This window comes from Onychostoma macrolepis, chromosome 01 (assembly GCF_012432095.1).
Source record: "Onychostoma macrolepis isolate SWU-2019 chromosome 01, ASM1243209v1, whole genome shotgun sequence".
Taxonomy (NCBI): Eukaryota; Metazoa; Chordata; class Actinopteri; order Cypriniformes; family Cyprinidae; genus Onychostoma; species Onychostoma macrolepis.
The window spans coordinates 11,249,628-11,271,081 of record NC_081155.1 but is presented as its reverse complement, the minus strand read 5'-3'; the positions used below and the strand labels follow the sequence as shown (position 1 = coordinate 11,271,081).

The window sequence follows — 21,454 nt, the reverse complement described above, 5'->3', positions numbered from 1 at the left end:
ATCAGTTTGCAAAGGTCAGTGTAATCGATTAAAAATGCAATATACAAAACACATACCATTCATCATTAAGTGTTGTATGCGTTTTGGGACGGTTTGGTTAATGCTTTCATTTAGAGACAATTACCACTCTCCATTTTTCTATTATACACACACGAACCAACATTATAAAACTGAACCCCGATCACTTAAAGCTATATTAGACAGTGGTTTGTTCATTTATCGTCCTCTAGTGGCGAACCATTTAAAAGAATCAAACCAACGGTCATTTCCAGACGGAAAGACTCTGGGGGATAAATTTAAACATTATGCATTTTTATTCATCATCTTCCCAAACTACCGTTAAATTTCAACTTAGATTTAATGTTTTATACTTTTTTAAAACCCTCCCTCATGGTATTCCTTGTTGGTTAACGTGCGCATGAGGCTGTTGGTATAGAACCAGTTTAGTTTAAATTGGTACATATTTTGTAAATAAATACAATTCCTAAATTTGTTTAGTATAAATTATTCTGTACATTAATGTAGGCTGCATTTAAGTAATTAATAAAAAAAAAAAAAAAAAAAAAGTATAAATATTCAGATTGTGTCATGTTTCAGCCCTGAGACTGCAAGGTAAAGACATTTAGGCCACGTTCACAACAGAATACGGTTATCAGTCCTGTAGTCCTTAATACGGTTACATTCACACACAGTTCGGTTATTTACGGGCCTGACAACCGCATTCTGTAACCGAACTCACACCTGTACATTTTCAGGACTCACAACCGCATTCTCGGAACACACGCGCTGTGTGAACGGAACAGGACTGGACAACTAGTTGTCTGCCACGTCATACAGTGTGAGAGAGTCGCTCCTTTGCCATCTTTGATTTTACTGTCGCTATGGTTACTGGTAAGGAATACAGGCTTGACTCCCGTTGCACGTTCATACAGACAAGGGACTTTAAGCAGCCTCCACTGCTGGAACGGCAACGGCATTCCAACGTCATATTGCGCGTTCGCGACTTCAGCTGCTACTTCGTGGCGTTCTACTGTAACCGTCTACTAGCGGAGAACAGCTGCTTTGCTGTAGTCGTTACAATGTGACAGCTTATGTAGTTAAATGTTGCGTTTTATGGTATATACCATTTAATTCCATCAGTATAAGATTCTACCATTAGTCTTTCATTTAATCTGTGTTGATTATGTTTTAAATTTAAGCTAATTTTCACGATTTTTTTTTGTTTGTACACTCAAAAAAATGATTCTTTAAACTTACTTAATTCAATTATGGACAGTGGTTCCACACAACCAAATTGTTCTTTATTTACATTAATGGATTTTTTTTAATCTATTTAAAATTACTGTGTTGAGACAACACAATTGAATGAGGGAAATCAATGTGAAATAATAATGTCCAACCAAATAAATGTAATAACTTTCCTTTAACTTAAACCAATTAAGTTCAGTCAACATGTTTTGGTTTACTAAAAACTAGCCAAATATGTTTCACTGAGCCAACACAAGGAGCTTGGTTTCAAATAAACCAATTAAATTATGGACAGTGGTTCCATCCAATTAGTTCTTGTTATTTTAACTCAATTGTTTCTATTTAAAGTTCCTCCCTTTAACAAAGCATTTTTTGTGTGTGTGACTTATGGAATGACTCATACAAAAGGCAAGATATGTATCAAATGATCAAATTGTATTTGTTAAACAAGCATAATAAACAGTTTTAAACAGGCTGCTCAATCTTACATTCATGAATCTTTAGACTTGTGCAAATGCATTAACATTGTTTTTCAGTTTCAATGCATTATTTTAGAAAAGTCAACAAAAATAAAGAAATTCTTACTCTTAATTGAAGAAAAAAAAACAAATTGACAGATGACCGTTGGCAGATTATAATTGAGGTTCTGGTCAGAAATCAATTCTGTAATGTATTAAACAACTTTTACAGAAAAAGTAACTTCTACTATGCCAAGCAGCCTCCAAGAAATGGGCAGCTTGCACAACTTCCTCTAAATCTGAACAAAAATATTTTCAATTTAGACAAAAGAACGGATAGTTAACAATTATCAAATGACATCTTGAATCAATGATATCACTGCTGTAGAGTCTAATGGATAGATCTTTTACTGAAAATTACAGATGCCCTAAGCACCTACGGGAAATAGTCACCTTGCAACAATTTTGAACATGGATAAATACAGTTGAACAAGTGTAACCCACATTACAAAACAGCAAAAATGGCAAACCATTCTAAAACTTGGCATTTAAAAGGTAACCGATAAAACCTTCCAAGAAGAGTCCTTACTCGAACACAGAGAAGAGCTTTGTCTTCAATGTTTGCACTTTATTGGATAACTTGTTGCCATCAAGCTCCAGAAATAACTTCTGTAGTACCTCGAAAGTGTACCTAAAGTTCAGGAGGGTAGCTTAAGTTTAGTCCATATATCAGTCCCAGCAACATGGCTGTTGCATATGGTACACTGCAAAGGTCCTGGAGAACTTTTTCACCTTCCAACACCACTCCAACATCTGCTGGGCTATCTTCAACGTCGGCACCTTCGTATCTTATGACATAGATTCCCATGACAGCTTTCTGGATCGCCTCCTGAGTGCTGGCACCGTCTGTATCCTACAGAGGTAATTTAAAAAGATGGAGAACTCTTAAAGTCCTGCATATTAACTGTGCCACAGCATTTAATATCCTTGAAAATACAGGAAAAATGTTTGTTAACAAAAAATAAATCTATAAAATACTGACCATAAACTCCAGAATAAGACTGCTAGGGTCTTCATTCAGGTAGACACATAGGGATTTGATTATGCATTCTCTCTTCACTTCAATGTCATCAGTCTAAAAATGCAAATAACATTAACAAAATATAGCCGTTAGATTTTTTACAAAAATCACAGGCACACATTTAAAAATTGTCAGTCATTCCAGTCGTTTATCCATCATATGCTTAATCATTTTCTTAAGGGAAAGAGCCTGCTCCTGGAGGGCCACTGTCCTGCCAAGTTTACCTACAACCCAATTAAATACACCTGAACCAGCTAATCAAGGTTTTTAGGAATTTTCAAATAAGACTTACTACAACTTCCAGGCAGGTGTGTTGGGTAAGTTAGAGCTAAACTCTGCAGAACGCTGGCCCTCCAAGAAGAGGTTTGGACAAGCCTGCCTTCTGTCAAAATATTTTTCCAAGCTAATGCATTTGCAACATCTGCCAGTTTATAGTAATACAACATATTTTGCATTTATTGTACTTCAAATGTTAATAAATATAATCCTATTACATTTTCGTCTTTTTGGTGCATGTTTATGACCATAACCCCAAAACTCAGACGCTGGTAAGTTGAGAGTCTCTTTTTTTGGCTCATTTTATCTGTAAAAGAAAACCTGCCTAATAATTCAGCACACCTGAAATAAGGAGTTTTTGACTTTCAGCCTTCATGGACAATTATATATAACTTAGAAATGATTAAATACAAAATCAATAGTAGTTATTAAGATTAACGTGGTTTGGAATTGGTAAAATGTTCTTGGCAAAAAAATATGACCAGAATATCAACTTGCCTAATAATTCTGCACACAGTGTATTGCCCCAGCCCTAATTTTATTTCAAGGTTTTGTTTGTGCAGTTGTTCATACCTGTGTAGTAGGCACCAAGAGAGTTTTAATTCTTTGCCCAACTACTCCTCCTCTGCTTGCAAAAATCTTCATAAGCTTTGCAATGTATGCATCCATGTTGGCAAATAATCTTGACACCAATGGGGCTGTTGTAATTCTCTCAAATTCTGCACAAACCTACAAACACAGTAATTTGTTACCAGAACACCAATATAAGTTAACACAAAGACAGCAAAGACAAATGTTTCACTTAAAAACTTCACTTACCTCTTCTTTCCTGAAAAGAGCAGGCCACCTGGTTTTGAAGTCTGCGATAAGTGGTTCCTTGATCACCTCATGCCTCCTGATGGAAAAACTCTTGTCCATCAGCATTCTTACATTCTTCTCATTGTTCTTCTTTTTTACTTCAGTCAGAAGGGTTTGTCTGACTGCCTCAAGAGTTTCATCCGTTTCCCCTTGTGGATGGGAAGGGCAGTAGTTCACTTCAGCCTTGCGTGGTTTTTTTACACGATATGCAGGACTGGATATTCCATCTGGCTTATGCTTGATTGAATTAACTGTGACTTCTGTGTAGCCGATATTCCTCAATTTTGTTCTATAATTGCCAAGTTTATATTTTAAACTGGCTTTCCATCCACTGTATCCAGTTACAGAACCTCTCTCTTTTAAGCAAGGGTGCTTTTTAATGAGTGCTTCAGCCACCTGACCATATTCTGCATCTGAAGGGTAAAGTTTGTATTTCACAATTTCTTCTGCAAGTCCATCTAAAATGGAGATTTTCAGCTTTGGGTCAGGACTGAGGAAAGCGCCCTGTGTTTTAAAGGCTGCATTTCCTTGTTCCAGTTTGAGCTCAGCATCATATGTGAAACGGGGCACAGTGAATTCAGCTGGCCATGCAGATGACTTTATACTAGATGACGATACAGGAGCCAAACTTGCAGAAGATTCAGAGTATCCTGAAGTAGATGGAGGAGAAAATACAAGGGTGTCACAGGACAAGAGTGACAGAGCTGGTGAGGAGCATGCTGAGGAGCATGCACTTTCATTTTGAGATGTGTCCACATGTGGTATGGGTGAGCCATCACGGTCACTTGATGTTGTCAATGATACCACTTTCAGGGTACTTTTGTCTTGGATTTCTGATGTGGACATGAGATTCATGAAGTCGTCTTCAAAGTCTGGGTCCATGAATTGCAATCTAAAACTTCCTTGTAGATTGCACTGCTTTGCAATTTCCTTTGATAGATCAGCAACAGAAGTAGGCATGCCATCCTGAAAGATCACCCTCTGGGAGTTGTTCTGTCCAAGAATAATTCTTATTAAGGGGGAATCAGTATGATGATGATGATGGATAAATTACAAATTAAAGAAATAAAACAACAGTAATGGTTTGAAGAAAACAGAAACATGGTCTTTTTTTTTTTTTTAAAGGTACAGCATGTCACCTTTTATGTGTTTACTTGTCTTTTCAGGGTCACCAAACGCAAACGACCAACCATGTAGTCGGCCAAAGGATAGCTGTCAGCTAAGTCACCATGTTCTACAAAGAACATCTCTCTTGTTGGTGATACACTAAGCTCAAAAGCCCTGAAGTGTTCCCTGTACCAACCACACAATCGCCTCAGTATGAAGCACAATGTCTCTTGAACTATACAAATCTGAACAATTTCTCCAAAGTCAGGGAGGCCACTTGTAGTATCATGTGCCAGGATCATACCATTTCTGAAGTTCATACCCTTGTTAGAGACACTCTTAGCAACATGGACCTCAGATACATTTGGGTATTTGTCTTTGATCATCTGAGCTACCTCTGTCTGCAAAACATCAAGAGGAACTGTTGAGGCAGTCGAAACTTCCAGTGTACCTTTTTCATGACTACTTTTCAAGTGGTAGGAAATCATTAGCTGATGTTTCACAGCGAGTGAGCGTATTTTGTATGTCGTGCAACCTGCTTAAAAAAGCTGTGCTTTGCTTCGAAACGCATAGTCCATAAATGGACAAGAGGACCAAACGATTTTACCATCTCAGGGTAATGTTCCAAAAAATGATGCTTTGGAAGAAGTTTGACATCAGGGAAAAGGTCTTTGTATCTCTGTCTGTGGTAGGAAATGCATTCATCTGTGTGGACTGGGGAAACCACCAACTCAACAATATCCTTCAGGTCCATTAGCACCTGCCATGCGGGCTCACCTTCAGGTACCACATGTCCAATCAGAAATGGGAGAAATCTGATCATACTCCAATTTTCATGGGCGTTTCCCCCAATTGTGTTACGACGTGAAAATGTGAATGGAATTGCATGAGGCTTGTTCTTCTGGTCTTCCCACTTGTAGGGAAATTGAAGAATAGATTTATTGAGGCTTTCCAGTGTAAAGTGTTTCTTAGATATCAGCAAAGCCAAGCACTGTGCGAGTTCTACAGGCACTACACCCTCAAAAATGTCATGCAGCACATCCGGGGGATAAGCAGACAACACGTTGAAATGAGAGAGGTGCCTAGTAAAAACACAATCTCTTTTCACTCCACAATAGCTTGTGCCTTTTTCCTGTGCAGTTTTCACATGATCTTTATGAAGATCTTTGTTTCTGAGGTTGAATGCACCAGACTGAACTTCTTTTGCCTGCACATCAGAACTTTTCCCTAAACAAAACCGGCAAAAGAACTCTCCTGAAAAGCTTTCAACAAAGCCCGCCATACCATGAGCTGCCAGGTTGTCTGCCACCACACAATAAACAGTACCTTTAATAAAGGTTCCAAGAAGATGAACGAATATGCCATCTTTTTCAAGAATTGAAAGGTCACGCAGAAGAGGCTCAAGAACTTTCTCAAGTCCATAGTGTTTCAAATCCTCACTTTTGCACAGGAGTGTCAAATAGATCGAGGAGAGAGACGAATGGGAGCCTGGGGGTAAATTGCTCAAAATCCAGTACACAGCAAAGAGCTTATGTTTTTTCCGGGACGTCCCAAGTGGGTTACACACTTCGAAATCATCTGCATATAAAGTTAATGAAATTGTTAAGTCCTTCCCAGACAACAAAATGTTTTCTTTGAAGTGGGAACCATCCTGAAATGACCTGTAATCATGGCTGCTGCAACTTGCTGGACTAGTTCTTGCTCTATGGTTTTCAACAACTCTGTCAACAACGTCCTGCTTAGCAAAGAGCAGCTGCAAAGACTTCAAAATTGGAACATACTGAAAGGTGTTAGTCTGTTGTTCATCAAGGCAGTACTCAATAGGTTCCACAACACTAAAGTTGTCCTTATAAAACTGCTTGCGCTTATAGGCAGTGCATAAAGAACCACCTCTGCCTATGGCTGAGTGTAATGGGTTAGATGCGATGGTAGCGGCTATTTCCTTTATGACAGATTCATCAACATGAAGATTGTGTTTCTCAAACACCTGCTGTACTCCGGCAACTGAGAGAGGCACTGACACAGACTTTAATAGGTAATGCATCTCTTCCAGAAAATCATCAATGGCTAAAGAAGGAACGTGTACAAGATGTTCAAGTTTTAATAGCATTGCTGCTAAATTCTGAACAACAACACTAGGCAAGTCGTTTGCCATTTCATTGCAGTCATCATCCAAACAAGCACCACTGGTCTCACTACTGCCAAAATCTTGAACATCATCTTCAGACTCTCCTAATGGTTCAGACATGGTAACTAACTACACCAGGCTTAAAGTCATTTAGTGAATGTGGGTTGTGTTTTCTGTTTTTGTGTGACTTAAAAGTTCCATATACATTTGAATGGAAATTGCAGCCAGAAAACATGCAATGAACCGTTTCACTTCTCTTTAAATGACTATTTATGTGAACAAAGTAATCTCTTTCTGATGCAAGATTACTGCATGCACACAAATGACAACTGAAGGTAGACCTTCGTTTGTCATTTGCTCCTGAGTGTGCAGCATGATTTCTACTTAAATGAATCAGTAGAGCATTCCATGTCTTAAATGAACATGGACAGTCTGAGTATGTGCAAGAATATCGCCGACTACGACCATAATGCCAGTCTGTGATGTTTTAGTAGTTTAGATCTTGCAGAAACTGCAATTCCACAAATTTTACATTTCCACATTTCTGAAAGAGAATAATTTTTTTTTTAAATAAAACATTACGCCAAGGGAGATTGGAAATGTAACTATAGATGCAAAACAAGTTAAATGTTTACTCCACCCCAAAATGAAAATTCTCATTAATCACTTAACCCCATGTTGTTTCAAACCCGTAAAAAAGCTTCGTTTGTCTAGAGAACACATGCAAAAATACATGTAGTATATGTATGCTTGTGTTGCGGCTGATACAGAAGAGCTTACACAGTTTGCGTTCAGTGGATATCCAAAATGGGACTATACGGTGAGTAGATGAATTGTTGAGAAAAAAAATATATATATATTTTCTTTGCGTACAAAAAGTATTCTCTTCGCATCATAAAATTCAGATTAAACCACTGATGGCAGATGGACTATCCTGACGATGCTTTTCATACTTTTCTGGACCTTGACAGTGTTAATTACTTGGCAGTCAATGGGACAGTCACAAGCCTCCTGGCTTTCATCTAAAATATCTTAAATTGTGTTCCGAAGACAAACAAAGCTTTTACGGGTTTGGAACGACATGGGGATAAGTGATTAATGACAATTTTCATTTTGGGGTGGAGTAACCCTTTAACACCATTTAAAGGTACACTGTAATTTTTTTGTTCAAGATCAGTTTAAATAAATGAATCAATACATCAATCCTTATCCCAAAACATGTTTTCGTCTTACCCTGATACATTATGGAAAGCCCTTTATAAGTGTACATTTTAGACCTAGTGGTAGAGATGCACCGGCCAACTGGCCATAAATGAATTTTTTTTGTGTTTTATTTTGGCCAGTTTCTATTCTTGACTTGCATAAAATGTATTACACTAATTTCCCAAAATGTAATTTGTGTAGAAACATTACAAAGTCTTTAAAAACGACGTTCACACAGGCCAAAGGCAGATCATGCTGAAGATGGATGGAAAGAGGACAACACAGATGCTGCAGCAGAGAAAATACTGTACAAGGCAGCAAGCTCACTGTTTGCAAAAATTGAAACATTGAATTGGGGGTTTATATGAATGCATCTCTGAAGGGAACTGACCTGCTTTAGAAAAGTTTTAATAGCCTTTTCTTTTTCTCTTACTCTGTGTAAGGTAATCACAGCGCTGCTTTGTGTACAGTGATAAACAAATTTCAATTAGCCCATCTGTTAGTTTTGTCTTGTGCATGACAGCTGTCATATTATAGAGCAAATAAGTTAGCTTAAAGGGGGAAAAAAAATGCAACTGGGACCGGAATAAACCAATGTGCTTGTTAACGAAAAAATAAATCCACAAAATGCATGCAGTTTGGTTTTTAAAGAGCCAAAAGCTACACAGTGTACCTTTAAATCACATTTATAGTTACATGTTCCACCAAGGGGTTAGTTCTGTTGACCATGACTCATCTAACATTAATAGCACGATGTTAATTACAATCATAGGCGGCACAATGCTGTATTATAGCATTATCTATGAAAATTCAATGATTTATTGAGCGATGAACAGAGTCATGTTTACTGTTCTAAAAGGGCGGGCATGATTACATGTCTGGAGCATATCTATAATTTGAACAACTCGAAGTAGCGATCGGTTTGAGAACGTCACTGCATGGACATGTTCATAACCAAAACTTCAAATTGATTAAATTTGTTTAAATCAATTATGAGTTCACTTACCTTTATCCAAAACGTCGTTTTCACCGTCGACATTCGTTATTTCACCCAAATTAGGCCGTGACGAAGGAAACCGTGATAAAATGCATGCTGTAATAAAAAAAGAAGAAACAAAAAAAACGAATAGCAGATACGTTAAAATTTCTGCAACAGTCGACCGTGGCATTTGAACTTGCTTCCGAGCTTAATGAGACTCGAGTAGAGTATAAGTGCACATGGAAGTTTTGTCATTAAACTGCTTATCTCATTAATTCGCCAGAAAAACATTCTGAATTGTAATATACTGTCCCATCCTTTGTTCCACAAGCACACGTATATAATAAGTGTTCACTACAGACCACATGCAACTCACATTTTCCAATCGCATGAAATCATCCATTAATGGCGCAATAAACTAATTACACACAATACTCGACTATACTAACCGAAATTCGGAACAGAAATTCACTAACACTAACAGAAATTAAAGACTTGGGCTTAACACAAAGAAACTTTAGATGTCCTACCTTGCTGGTACTCCTATCGTTGCCGCCATGCTCCTTCTTCGCGCTGTCTTCATCATATGTTAGAAATCGTCACATCCGGTTTTTGAATGGCGTAATTAAGCCCTTTACGTTACTTTAACGATTCATAATTAAGTATAATGGGAAATTAAACAGTTTAACTTATTTAAGCACAATACAATAGTGTTTTGGTGTATAACGATATATATGTGCGTTGTCTTAACACAAAATATTTTAGTAAAACGAACAGTGGCACAAAACCATTTTTTTGAGTGTACAAAGATGTCTGCTGTTAGTAACAGCACCTCAAGTAGCACTGAGACTAAAGATATGTGAAGAGAACAATGTAATTAACGACTACGGCAAAACAGCTGTTCTCCGGTTACAATAGAACGCCACGAAGTAGCAGCTTAAGTCGCGAACTCGCAATATGATGTTGGAATGCCGTTGCCGTTCCAGCAGTGGAGGCTGCTTAAAGTTCTAGTTATTCTAAACACAACTGTAAGCTGCTGTGTGAAGGAGACAGTTCGAGACTCACCTGCACTGTTAGACATTTCTGTAATTTCTACAGTTATTTACTGTATATCACCCAGTATAATACTGCAAATTCCCTTTACAGTAAATAACTGTGATACCCTTTGCATCATGGGAATTTTCTGTGATGTCAGTCCCCATATACAGGGACTTACTGTATATTTAAAAATTGCTGTATACTACTGTATTTGCTGTCTTTGGCGCCATTCTATTGAGGTTGTTTTATTTTCCTCATTTCTTACATTTCAATTGATAAGATTTGCCCAACACCGTGTCTACAACGCAGCAACAGCTTGGGACTGACTACACTGGATGTGTTACATCGCTTATAATGATTGGAAAATCCGTTTGTCCTTCATGTCAGAAACAGCGCAAGCACTTGGAGTACATCTGTACGTCAGAAATATACCGAGGCATCACTTTACTGTCCACATCCACTGTAGATAGTAACGTTATATATAATGGGTTCTATATTGTCTTTTGTCGGGGGTTGGGTTGTTCCCGGGGATGAACCCGCGAGAGTGGAAGAGCTCCGGAGAACATCTGCGCTGGGTGTCGATGCACCTTAAGAGAGAATAAGACCAGCAAGCAAGGTAAAAATATAAGTATGTTTGTCTGTGTGTTTGTGTCAGATTTTTGCACACCAGTTTAACCCATAGTAACATTTACCCGTCAACATGGCGGTAACAAACTTTACTATGGTAAACTGCGCTGTCGTTTCAAATGATTTTTGACAGCTTATTGAATTAAGTTACCGAATTAAAATTATGTTTAATGAGCAATGCTTATCTTTATTAACATTAACTAATGTGAAATTTTGTTCAGGTGTTAGTAGTTATTGGCCAGTGTTACGTCCATAAATGTCCTTGTGGGAGTGCCTGAGTTTTACTCGTTTTGACTTGCCTTATTTGTTATTAGTTTATGTAAAAATCCTTTTTGTTTTGTTCTGACATTCTTGATCCTTACCACTTTTTGATTTGCCATTTCGTTTGGTTATTTTGTTATTTTGTTACTCGGATGGCATTGCTCTTTGAGCTTTGATGAGCTTACGCTCTATGAAGTTTACTCTTTACTCAAGAGGAAGGTGGATAGGGATTAGGGAAGATGTCATGCGACTTCCGTTGCAACACTTAGGTAACTCGATGTTTAGACACCCTAGGTAAGAGGGGAACGCCACCCCTTGTAGGTTTAATTTGTATTAGTTGAGAGTAGGGAAGTATACGGCTCTTGGCGCTGAAGATTTGATTTCTTTGTTTATTTTCTTTAGTTAGGTTAGAGGTTTAAAATAAGCTAGAAGTGTTTTTTGTTGTGTTTCTTTATTTTTTGGCATCACTAGCGTCCCCTTTCTCTTGGGTGGATTTGTTTAGTTTTCTTTTTCTTAGTTGTAAATATTTGTACATATTGGTGTGTCTTTAGTGATTTATATTTTTGCAAAAATACTTTGTAGTTATATGGATTTTTTTTCAATTTGCATAATAAATCACTTTCGCTGGCAGTGCTTGCATTGTGTCTTGCTGCCTCCATTTTATGTTTGCCACAATCTCGATGTTACTCCTTTTTCCCCTGGATAACCTTAAAAGGGTCGTAACAGCCAGTAGCCTAAAATAAAATCATATGTTAGCTAGGTTAAACAAGTTTTATGGCTAGCTGCCTTTCTAGTTTTAGAATTAGTTTGTTATAGTTTTAAAAGGAATTTAAGATTTACTCATATTTTTCATATTTGTGTTTTAAAGGCAACTGCAATGAAGCATCAAGAAAAGACATGAGCAGGCCAGCCACCCTGAGACTCATAATTCATGGTAAGAGAACTATGGTTTTGAGAGGTTTGTGTATTCTATATGGGGTTTGCTTTTTTAAAATGTGACATTTCTACTTTTTGTTTTTCAGAGAAGACATTTCTGTCACTAACAAAGTGGACGGTGAGCAAAGGTGATGGCCACGTTTTGTAGCAGTACCTGGGTTTTGCAGATGGCTATGTATTCTGTGGCTGTTTGTCTTTTTTCCCCATTATGTTTATGTTGCCTAAAGATTCTTTGTGAGGATAAATCCAGACAATACAAAATAATGCACTGCAAAACAGCCTAAGACAGGAGAAATGGTGAAGATGCACTGTTCCAGCATTGGAAGACTGTATTTTTAAGTGTTATACATGCAATGTTTTAAATAAAGAATTTGATATTTTGTAATTATTGTGTCTGTTTTAATTTAATGCCTGTTGTACCTAGGTAGATTAAAAATAAAACAAATTCTATATAAAAATGATAAAACCTAATGAAATTTATATTAAAATTAATGAATTACAGTAGTATACTGATGAATTATATTTTTTAAACAGTAATTTACTATAAAACAGTACAGTTCGCAACTGTAAATCAAATACAGTTTGCTACTGTAAATCTTAATTACAGTAACTTACTGGCAACAATGTTACTGTAAAAACCATTTGAAATGTCTAACAGTGTCTAAAGAAAATGCGGTTGTCAATCCCAAAAACTGACTGTGTGAATGTAGCCACAGTTTAGTTATTTACGGGTGTGACAACCGCATTCTGTAACCAAACTCACACCTGTAAATTTTCAGGATTCCCAACCGCATTCTCAGAAAACACACGCTCTGTGAATGGAACAAGACAGGACAACTAGTCTGCCATGTTATACAGTGCGAGAGAGAGCCACTCTGCTTCACAAACGTGTGTCTACCGTGTTACGTGTTTTCGGTAACTTACAGTGACGGAGAAATGAGCTGCGTGTCATCTTAAAGTTTTGGATCCCATCAGTTTTGTGTTCTGCGCGATTCAATTGCTCCGCTCTCCACACAAATTTAAAAACTGCTGTCGGTTAATGAAGATTTGACTGATGAACTTGCAGCTCGATTGGACTCTTTTCATGTCAGAAAGTGATAAGACTTTCAGTTTTATGGATGTCGCCATCTTTGATTTTACTTTGGTCAGTGGTCGCTATGGTTACTGGTAAGGAATACAGGCTTGACTCCCATTGCACGTTCATACAGACAGTATTCTAAACACAGCTGTAAGCTGCTGTGTGAACGAGACATTTCGAGTAACTTACACCTGTAAAGAAAATTCGGTTGTCAATCCCAAAAACTGACGGTGTGAACGTAGCCTTAGTGTTTAACAACAGTTTTATGATAGAGGTTTTGTAAAAGTCAACAGGAAGTCTAAATTCACAATTATTATTTTTTACGGAATAATGCAGTGTATATTATCCATGCACATCATCACAAAATCAAATCCTGCCATGCATTTTTGGTAAAAATGAACAAGAGAAACATTTGCTTGTTAAGAGTGGGGGTGTAAACTTGGCATCCTCTTGTTTTCATATCAGTCCTGGTCTCCTAATCAAACAAACTGACTACATCACTCTCCTCTGATAGCTGGCGGATGAGCTGGGATGCTATGACTGCCATCACTTCATTTAGATGGATGCTGTACATAGGTGACAGAGATTTCCCCCACTCTATCAATAAGCTTCTCTCCAGTGTGAATTCTGATGTGACGATTAAGATGTCCACGTTGCGCAAAGCTCTTCGCACACTGAGGGCAGGTGAATGGTTTCTCTCCAGTGTGAATTCTCATGTGACTCATAAAGCTTTGCTTGATTGTGAAACTCTTTCCACACTCGGAGCAGGTGAAAGGTTTCACTCCAGTGTGAATTCTCATGTGAATCTCAAGGCTTTGTTTGACTGTGAAACTCTTTCCACACTCGGAGCAGGTGTAAGGGTTCTCTCCTGTGTGGACTCTCATGTGATTCTCAAGGCTTTGTTGCACTTTGTAACTCTTTCCACATTGAGAGCAGGTGAAAGGCTTCACTCCAGTGTGAATCCTCATGTGACTGTCAAGGTTATGTTTTATTGTAAAACTCTTTCCACACTCAGAGCAGGAAAAAGGTTTCTCTCCAGTGTGAATTCTCATGTGAATCTCAAGGTTTTGTTTCATTGTGAAACTTTTTCCACACTTAGAGCAGATAAAAGGCCTCTCTCCTGTGTGATTTCTCATGTGATAACTAAGCTTATGTTTACCTGTGAAACCCTTTCCACACTCGGAGCAGGTGAAAGGCTTATTTCCAGTGTGAATGGTCATGTGACTCTCAAGGCTTTGTTTCACTGTGAATCTCTTTCCACACTGAGAACAGGAAAAAGGTTTCACTCCAGTGTGAACTCTCATGTGACTCTCAAGGTTAACTTTTATTGTAAAATTCTTTCTACACTGAGTGCAGGAAAAGGGTCTCTCTCCCGAGTGAATTCTCATGTGAATGTTAAGATGTTGTTTTATTGTGTAACTCTTTCCACATTGAGGGCAAATGTAAGGCTTCTCTCCAGTGTGAGTGTACATATGATGTTTAAGACTTTGATGTTGTGTGAAACTCGTCCCACAGATGGAGCAGGTGAAAGGTTTCTCTCCAATGTGAATGCTCATATGACTTTTAAGACACTGTTTTGCTGTGAAACCCTTTCCACACTGAGGGCAGATGAACGGCTTCTCTCCAGTGTGAACTCTTATGTGATCCTCAAGGCTTTGTTTGACTTTGTAACTCTTTCCACACTGAGGACAGGTGAAAGGCTTCTCACCAGTGTGAGTTTTTATGTGACGTTTAAGGTGTCCGAGTGCTGTGAAGCTCTTTCCACAATCAGAACAGGTGAAAGGTTTCTCTCCAGTGTGAATTCTAATGTGACCTTTAAGGCTTTGTTTCGATGTGAAACTTTTTTCACATTGAGGGCAAGTGAAAGGTTTCTCTCCAGTGTGACTTCTCATGTGTCTTTTAATCTGACCTTGTTGCATGAAACACTTTCCACACTCTGAGCAACTGAATGGTTTCTCTCCAGTGTGAATTCTTAAATGAGCCTCAAGCCTGTATTTCACTGGGAAAGTCTTTCCACACTGAGGGCAGATGAACAGTGTCTCTTCTGTGTGAATTCTCATGTGCTGCTCAAGACTTGCTTGGTCAAAGAAATTCATCCCACATTCATGGCAAGTGACAAAATCTTCTTTCAGTTCATTCTGATCTAAAGTAAACATTAAAAGATCAATGTCAAAAATCAATTCAAAAACAACAAAGGTGATATTTTATAGCATAATGCAACAGAAGTCATTACTTAGGCACTGACATGTTTTTCCTTATACTCTAATAACTGCAATTTAAAGGGGTCATGTGATGCGATTTCAAGTTTTCCTTTCTCTTTGGAGTGTTACAAGCTGTTTGTGCATAGATAAGATCCCTAAAGTTGCAAAGACTAAAGTCTCAAACCCAAAGAGATATTCTGTATTAAAGTTAAGACTCGTCCACGCCCCCCTAAAATAGCTCATTCAAACATGACCCCACATGTCTACGTCACTGTGTGGGAAGAATTGCATAACACCACCCAAATGTATATGCAAAGAAAGAGGATGTGATTTTTATTCCTGCTGTGGTATTGTTGTTGCTGCCGGTGCCATGTCCTGGAGACGTTGTGTGTTTCGTTGTGAAAGCAAAACTACTTTGTTTGGGCTTCCAAAAGAGGACACAACTAGAAATCAGTGGTTAAGTTGTATTTACAACACTGTTCTAGAACAGTTCAACCCAAATATTAGAGTGTGTGCGGCGCAATTTACGGAGGACTATTTCCTGAACCTGGGAGAGTAAAGTTAGCCTACAATGCCAGCTGTGCACAAAGGCTGTTTCTATAAAGTGGGGCAATTCCAACTTTGCAAGGACAGTCTGGCGCTTCTGACTCACAGCCTGTAAGTATGTTTTCATATTTAAAGAATTTGCCACTGACTATTCAAACGCGAGTTTTGAGCAGTGCAGAGTAGTGCTTGTTGTTTGTTGTTTCTCCGATCACAAATGCAGACATGGTAATGTTTACGCAGCGTGATGCAACGCAACGCAACGCATAAAAAGAGAGTATAAGTCATTATAATAAGTAATTATGTCCTCACTGGATGAAACTAATTTGCCTCGTCGCGCCGGGACACGGCATCACAAAATGGTAAGGGGCATAACATTTCCGCTACACGCTTGAGGCATTCAGCCAATCACTGAATAGCTGGCCAATCAGAGCACACCTCTCTTCTCAGAACGATGAACTTTGTAAAAATTGATGCGTTTCAGAAAGGCGGGGCATATGAGCAACAATAATGCACAGTATGTGGAAAATAATGTGTTTTTTGAACCTGTTAACTGTCACTGGCCCACCGGTGGGCCCACTTGTCATTAATGTGCAAGAGTGCACCTGAAAAATCTACATCATAACAGGAGTTCTGACCTTTGTCACAAAAAGACTTCTTTGTTGCCTTTTTCTCTATCACTTTAGAAATCATGAGAAATTATATATTAATTGAAAACTTAAAATCTCAAAATTCATCCTTTGAAAATCATTTTAAAATCAGACATTGCATTACCATGAAAACGGAACATCAAAATCATGTTACAAAATGTTTTCGTTCAGGAATTATAAAAAATTAAGTTTGGATAGTTCACTTTCACGTCTATGTTCAAAAATGTGAGTGACAGTTAAGAAGTTAAACCGCATAAACACATTGCATTACACCAAATACACAAAATAATGTTTTTTTAGCAACATCATATGACCCTTTTAAAGTATAAAATTAAGTGAGCAGCTACATGTTAAAAGTATTTATTGTTGCCCATGACTGAAATTAACCAAGAAAATGAAACCAATGGCATTACCATGTGTCTTTTATCACACCGTGGACTGAGATAAGTTGGTGCCCTAAAATCATCTGCATATACAGTGGGGCAAATAAATATTTGATACACTGCCGATTTTTCAAGTTTTCCCACTTACAAAGAATGGAGAGATCTGTAATTTTCATCGTAGGTACACCTCAACTGTGAGAGACAGAATCTAATTTAAAAAAATCCAGAAAATCACATTGTATGATTTTTAAATAATTAATTTCCATTTTGCATGAAATAAGTGTTTGATACAATAGAAAAATAGAACTTAATATTTGGTACAGAAACCTTTGTTTACAATTACAGAGGTAATGGTATGGCAGTTTCCTGTAGTTCTTGACCAGGTTGCACACACTGCAGCAGGGATTTTGGCCCACTCTTCCACACAGGTCTTCTCCAGATCTTTCAGGTTTTGGGGCAGTCGCTGGGCAACACGGAGTTTCAGCTCCCTCCATAGATTTTCTATTGGGTTCAGGTCTGGAGACTGGCTAGGCCACTCCAGGACCTTGAAATGCTTCTTACAGAGCCACTCCTTAGTTGCCCTGGCTGTGTGTTTGGGGTCATTGTCATGCTGGAAGACCCAGCCATGACCCATCTTCAATGCTCTTACTGAGGGAAGGAGGTTGTTCCCCAAAATCTCGCGATACATGGCCCCATCCATCCTCCCCTCAATACGGTGCAGTCGTCCTGTCCCCTTTGCAGAAAAGCACCCCCAAAGCATGATGTTTCCACCCCCATGCTTCACGGTTGGGATGGTGTTCTTGGGATTGTACTCATCCTTCTTCTTCCTCCAAACACGGCGAGTGGAGTTTATACCAAAAAGTTCTATTTTGGTCTCATCTGACCACATGACCTTCTCCCATGCCTCCTCTGAATCATCCAGATGGTCTTTGGAAAACTTCAGATGGGCCTGGACATGTGCTGGCTTGAGCAGGGGGACCACGAGATCTTGCATGGAGCCCCAGTCCGAGGGAGATTGACAGTCATCTTGAATTTCTTCCATTTTCTAATAATTGCGCCAACAGTTGTTGCCTTCTCACCAAGCTGTTTGCCTATTGTCCTGTAGCCCATCCCAGCCTTGTGCAGGTCTACAATTTTGTCCCTAGTGTCCTTAGGCTTAGTTCACACTGCAGGTCTTAATGTTCAGATTGGATTTTCTGCTGAAATCCGATATTTTTTGAGCTGTTGTTCACATTGTCATTTAAATGCGACTGCCATCAGTCTCATGTGTGAACCATATACTGCCCTGAAATGACCCGCATGCGCAGAAGAAGACGTGACTTCAGACGCAGCGCACTGTGTTTGCGGAAATAAAAATGGATGCCGCTCATGTTAGCGCATGTTTAGCAATTTTTAAGTTAATGTGCAATCGGAGCCTAAATAACAAAGTGATAAGAAGAATATTAAGAAGAAGGAGAGCACGATTTCCTCCAGCGCAGAATTGTGACGTCTGTCGCATTTCAATGACGTAAAAAACATCGCATGAAATGCAACATATGTATCCGATTTAGGACCACATATGAAAGTGGCCTGGGCCTGATTTGAAAAAAATCAGATTTCTGCTGTTCAGACTGTAATAAGAAAATCAGATATGGGTCACATTTGGGCAAAAAGTCGGATTTGGGCCACTTTAGCCTGCAGCGTGAACCTTTTCTTATGACAGTCTGAACAGCACAAATCCGATTTTTTCAAATCAGGCCAAGGCCACTTTCATATGTGGTCCTAAATCGGATACATATCCGATATTTTGCAATGCGACTTCTGTCTGAACGGCCATGTCGCATTTCATGCGATTTTTACGTCATTGAAATACGACAGACGTCACAATTCTGCGCTGGAGGAAACCATGCTCTCCTTCCTCTTAATATTCTTCTTCTTATCACTTCATTATTTAGGCTCCGACTGCACATTAACTTAAAAATTTCTAAACACGAGCAGCATCTATTTTTATTTCCGCAAACACAGTGCGCTGCGTCTGAAGTCACGTCTTCTTCTGCGCATGCGGGTCACTTCAGGGCCAGATACGGTTCACACATGAGACTGATGGCAGTCGACGAAATGACAATGTGAACAACAGCACAAAAAAAATCAGATTTCAGCAAAAAATCAGATCTGAGCATTAAGACCTGCAGTGTGAACTAAGCCTTAGACAGCTCTTTGGTCTTGCCCATAGTGGAGAGGTTGGAGTCTGATTGATTGAGTGTGTGAATTTATACAGGTAACGAGTTCAAACAGGTGCAATTAATACAGGTAATGAGTGGAGGATAGGAGGGCTTCTTAAAGACAAAATAACAGGTCTGTGAGAGTGAGAATTCTTGCTGGTTGGTAGGTGATCAAATACTTATTTCATGCAATAAAATGGAAGTTAATTATTTAAAAATCATACAATGTGATTTTCTGGATTCTTTTTTTTAGATTCGGTCTCTCACAGTTGAGGTGTACCTACGATGAAAATTACAGATCTCTCCATTCTTTGTAAGTGGGAAAACTTGAAAAATCGGCAGTGTATCAAATACTTATTTGCCCCACTGTATAGAGTGAATGTACAGTTCTCAGTTTCTGACTGCAGTGAAATTGAGAACTTCAGTGTCAATATTACTGTAATTTTTCTTTTTGCAGTTATCATCTTGTTGTTGGGCTACTTGTTTTGTATAAAATAATAAAAAACATTCTTGCATGAGTTTCAAGATAATATACAGGTAAGATTATAAAGTTAATTTCAATAAAGTTCATTTTTTATGTCCTTCTATATTTATTTGTTATGTTGAGTAGCCAAAGTTGTATAATAAACAGGATAACATATTCAGGAATGGAGGGATGTTGCATCACCTTTATTGCATAATTGGTCAAAATGTTAAAATGCTTAGAGAGAACAATGTTGGATTGATTCTGCATATTTCAAGTTCAACTGCTCGAACTACACACATAGGCTACTTTTTCAACAAATAATTATTGTAATGCCATATTCAATAAAAATACAGTTCATTTGACACATAATTTGTTTCTCTAACTATAACTTTGTTTTTGCTCCTAGTTTCACTGGCCTATTTTACCTAACTTTAATGTGTTTTCCATACTTGCATACTTTCACATGGAGGAAGCCATTAAATATTGGGACAATTTTTTTTTTCAAAGACCTTTGTGAAATTGAGCATTAGATATTTTAATGCTTTATTTATCAATATCAATAGAAAATATAATCCAAATACCGCTTTTTCTAAGGCATTTGACTTCCAAGGCTTCAATTTTATTCAACTAATTTTGAAATATAGTTGTTCTGAAAAATACCCTATTTGTACACCTAAAGTAACCACATCTCATGTATGCAATAACTATTTGGCACACGTGGTTTAACGATCAGCATTTATCTTTGTAAGTGACACATAACCAACTTACACTGTGTTTTATTCTTCTGCTCTTGTCTAGGTGAGGACTGGCAGGTTTGCCTCTGTACACCTGGTGTTTCTGTGCTCTGATTGTTTCCGTGCTGTTCCATCTTTATCACCAGGAAATGTTCGATTCCGTTTATTCCATAGATCGCTCAATCAGTCACGTTTGATTCAGTCTATTCTTTAATAGAGATTATATAACCATATGGTTAAAACAAGCCTCGCGTTTATGTAGTTATGATCTCCATGAAGCTTCAAAACGATAACGAATCTTTTGCTTTGAATCAGTAGTTCAGAACAAGAATCAAACTGACCAAGTCACGTGGTTTCAGCAAACGAGTCTTCATCATGTCACTGGTTCGAAACGCTTTGAAATGTCGATGGTTCGCCGCTAGAAGCCGCTGATCTCCGGCCAGCTTTATAGTGGAGGTTCAGTTTAATGACAAACACACATGTATAATGAAAAATTGAGATACTTCATACTTTAATGGTATTTATTAATTTGTAGGTAGCATATAACACGTTAATGAAAACATTTGTAATTGGTTTCTAAGAGCAGTGTCATTATAGCCTACACGTTTGGTCTGTTCTCGTTGCATTGGCAACATCTTAACCAGCAGGTGTCGCCAGCTTTCTATGTTAACCTCAAAACATCAACCTTTTACATTACATACTAATCACTAATTAACTCCTGTTTGTGATTGTGACCGGATTTGCTTGGTTCTGATGGCTGTGTGAAAATCTTTAGTAAATATTGAGTTTTTTCTTTGCTTCTTTGCAGTTGGACAATGAGGTATTTGTTTAGGGACACTGCATAGGCCAGGGGTGTCAAACTCAGTTTAATTAGGGTTGCATCTAAACTCTGGAGGGCTCCCTCCAGAGTTTAGATGCAACCCTAATTAAACACACCTGATCCAGCTAATCAAGTCCTTGAGGCTTATTTGAAAACTACATGGTTTGTGTGGTGGAGC

The 21,454-nt window shown here is 38.2% G+C and overlaps 2 protein-coding genes across 5 annotated transcripts; both read right to left on the bottom strand.

Moving 5' to 3' along the window:
* Positions 1–1,662: 1,662 nt before the first annotated feature.
* On the bottom strand, positions 1,663–12,516 carry LOC131541142 (sterile alpha motif domain-containing protein 3-like). 4 transcript variants are annotated; one of them, XM_058776712.1, is made up of 6 exons: positions 9,869–12,516; positions 9,366–9,452; positions 3,883–4,914; positions 3,637–3,792; positions 2,749–2,841; positions 1,663–2,619 (listed from the first exon to the last, which is right to left on the bottom strand). In XM_058776712.1, exons 2-6 carry the CDS (start codon positions 9,396–9,398, stop codon positions 2,398–2,400), a joined length of 1,536 nt encoding a protein of 511 aa, XP_058632695.1. In that variant the 5' UTR covers positions 9,399–9,452; positions 9,869–12,516; the 3' UTR covers positions 1,663–2,397. The 4 variants fall into 4 exon arrangements, with proteins under 4 accessions (XP_058632695.1, XP_058632700.1, XP_058632706.1 ...); XM_058776717.1 differs by having other exon boundaries at positions 3,883–4,930; positions 9,366–12,516; XM_058776723.1 differs by having other exon boundaries at positions 3,883–4,571; positions 9,366–12,516.
* A 145-nt stretch (positions 12,517–12,661) lies between these two features.
* On the bottom strand, positions 12,662–20,810 carry LOC131541137 (gastrula zinc finger protein XlCGF57.1-like). The gene is made up of 2 exons (XM_058776702.1): positions 20,491–20,810; positions 12,662–15,421 (listed from the first exon to the last, which is right to left on the bottom strand). Exons 1-2 carry the CDS (start codon positions 20,588–20,590, stop codon positions 13,830–13,832), a joined length of 1,692 nt encoding a protein of 563 aa, XP_058632685.1. The 5' UTR covers positions 20,591–20,810; the 3' UTR covers positions 12,662–13,829.
* Between the last annotated feature and the right edge of the window lie 644 nt (positions 20,811–21,454).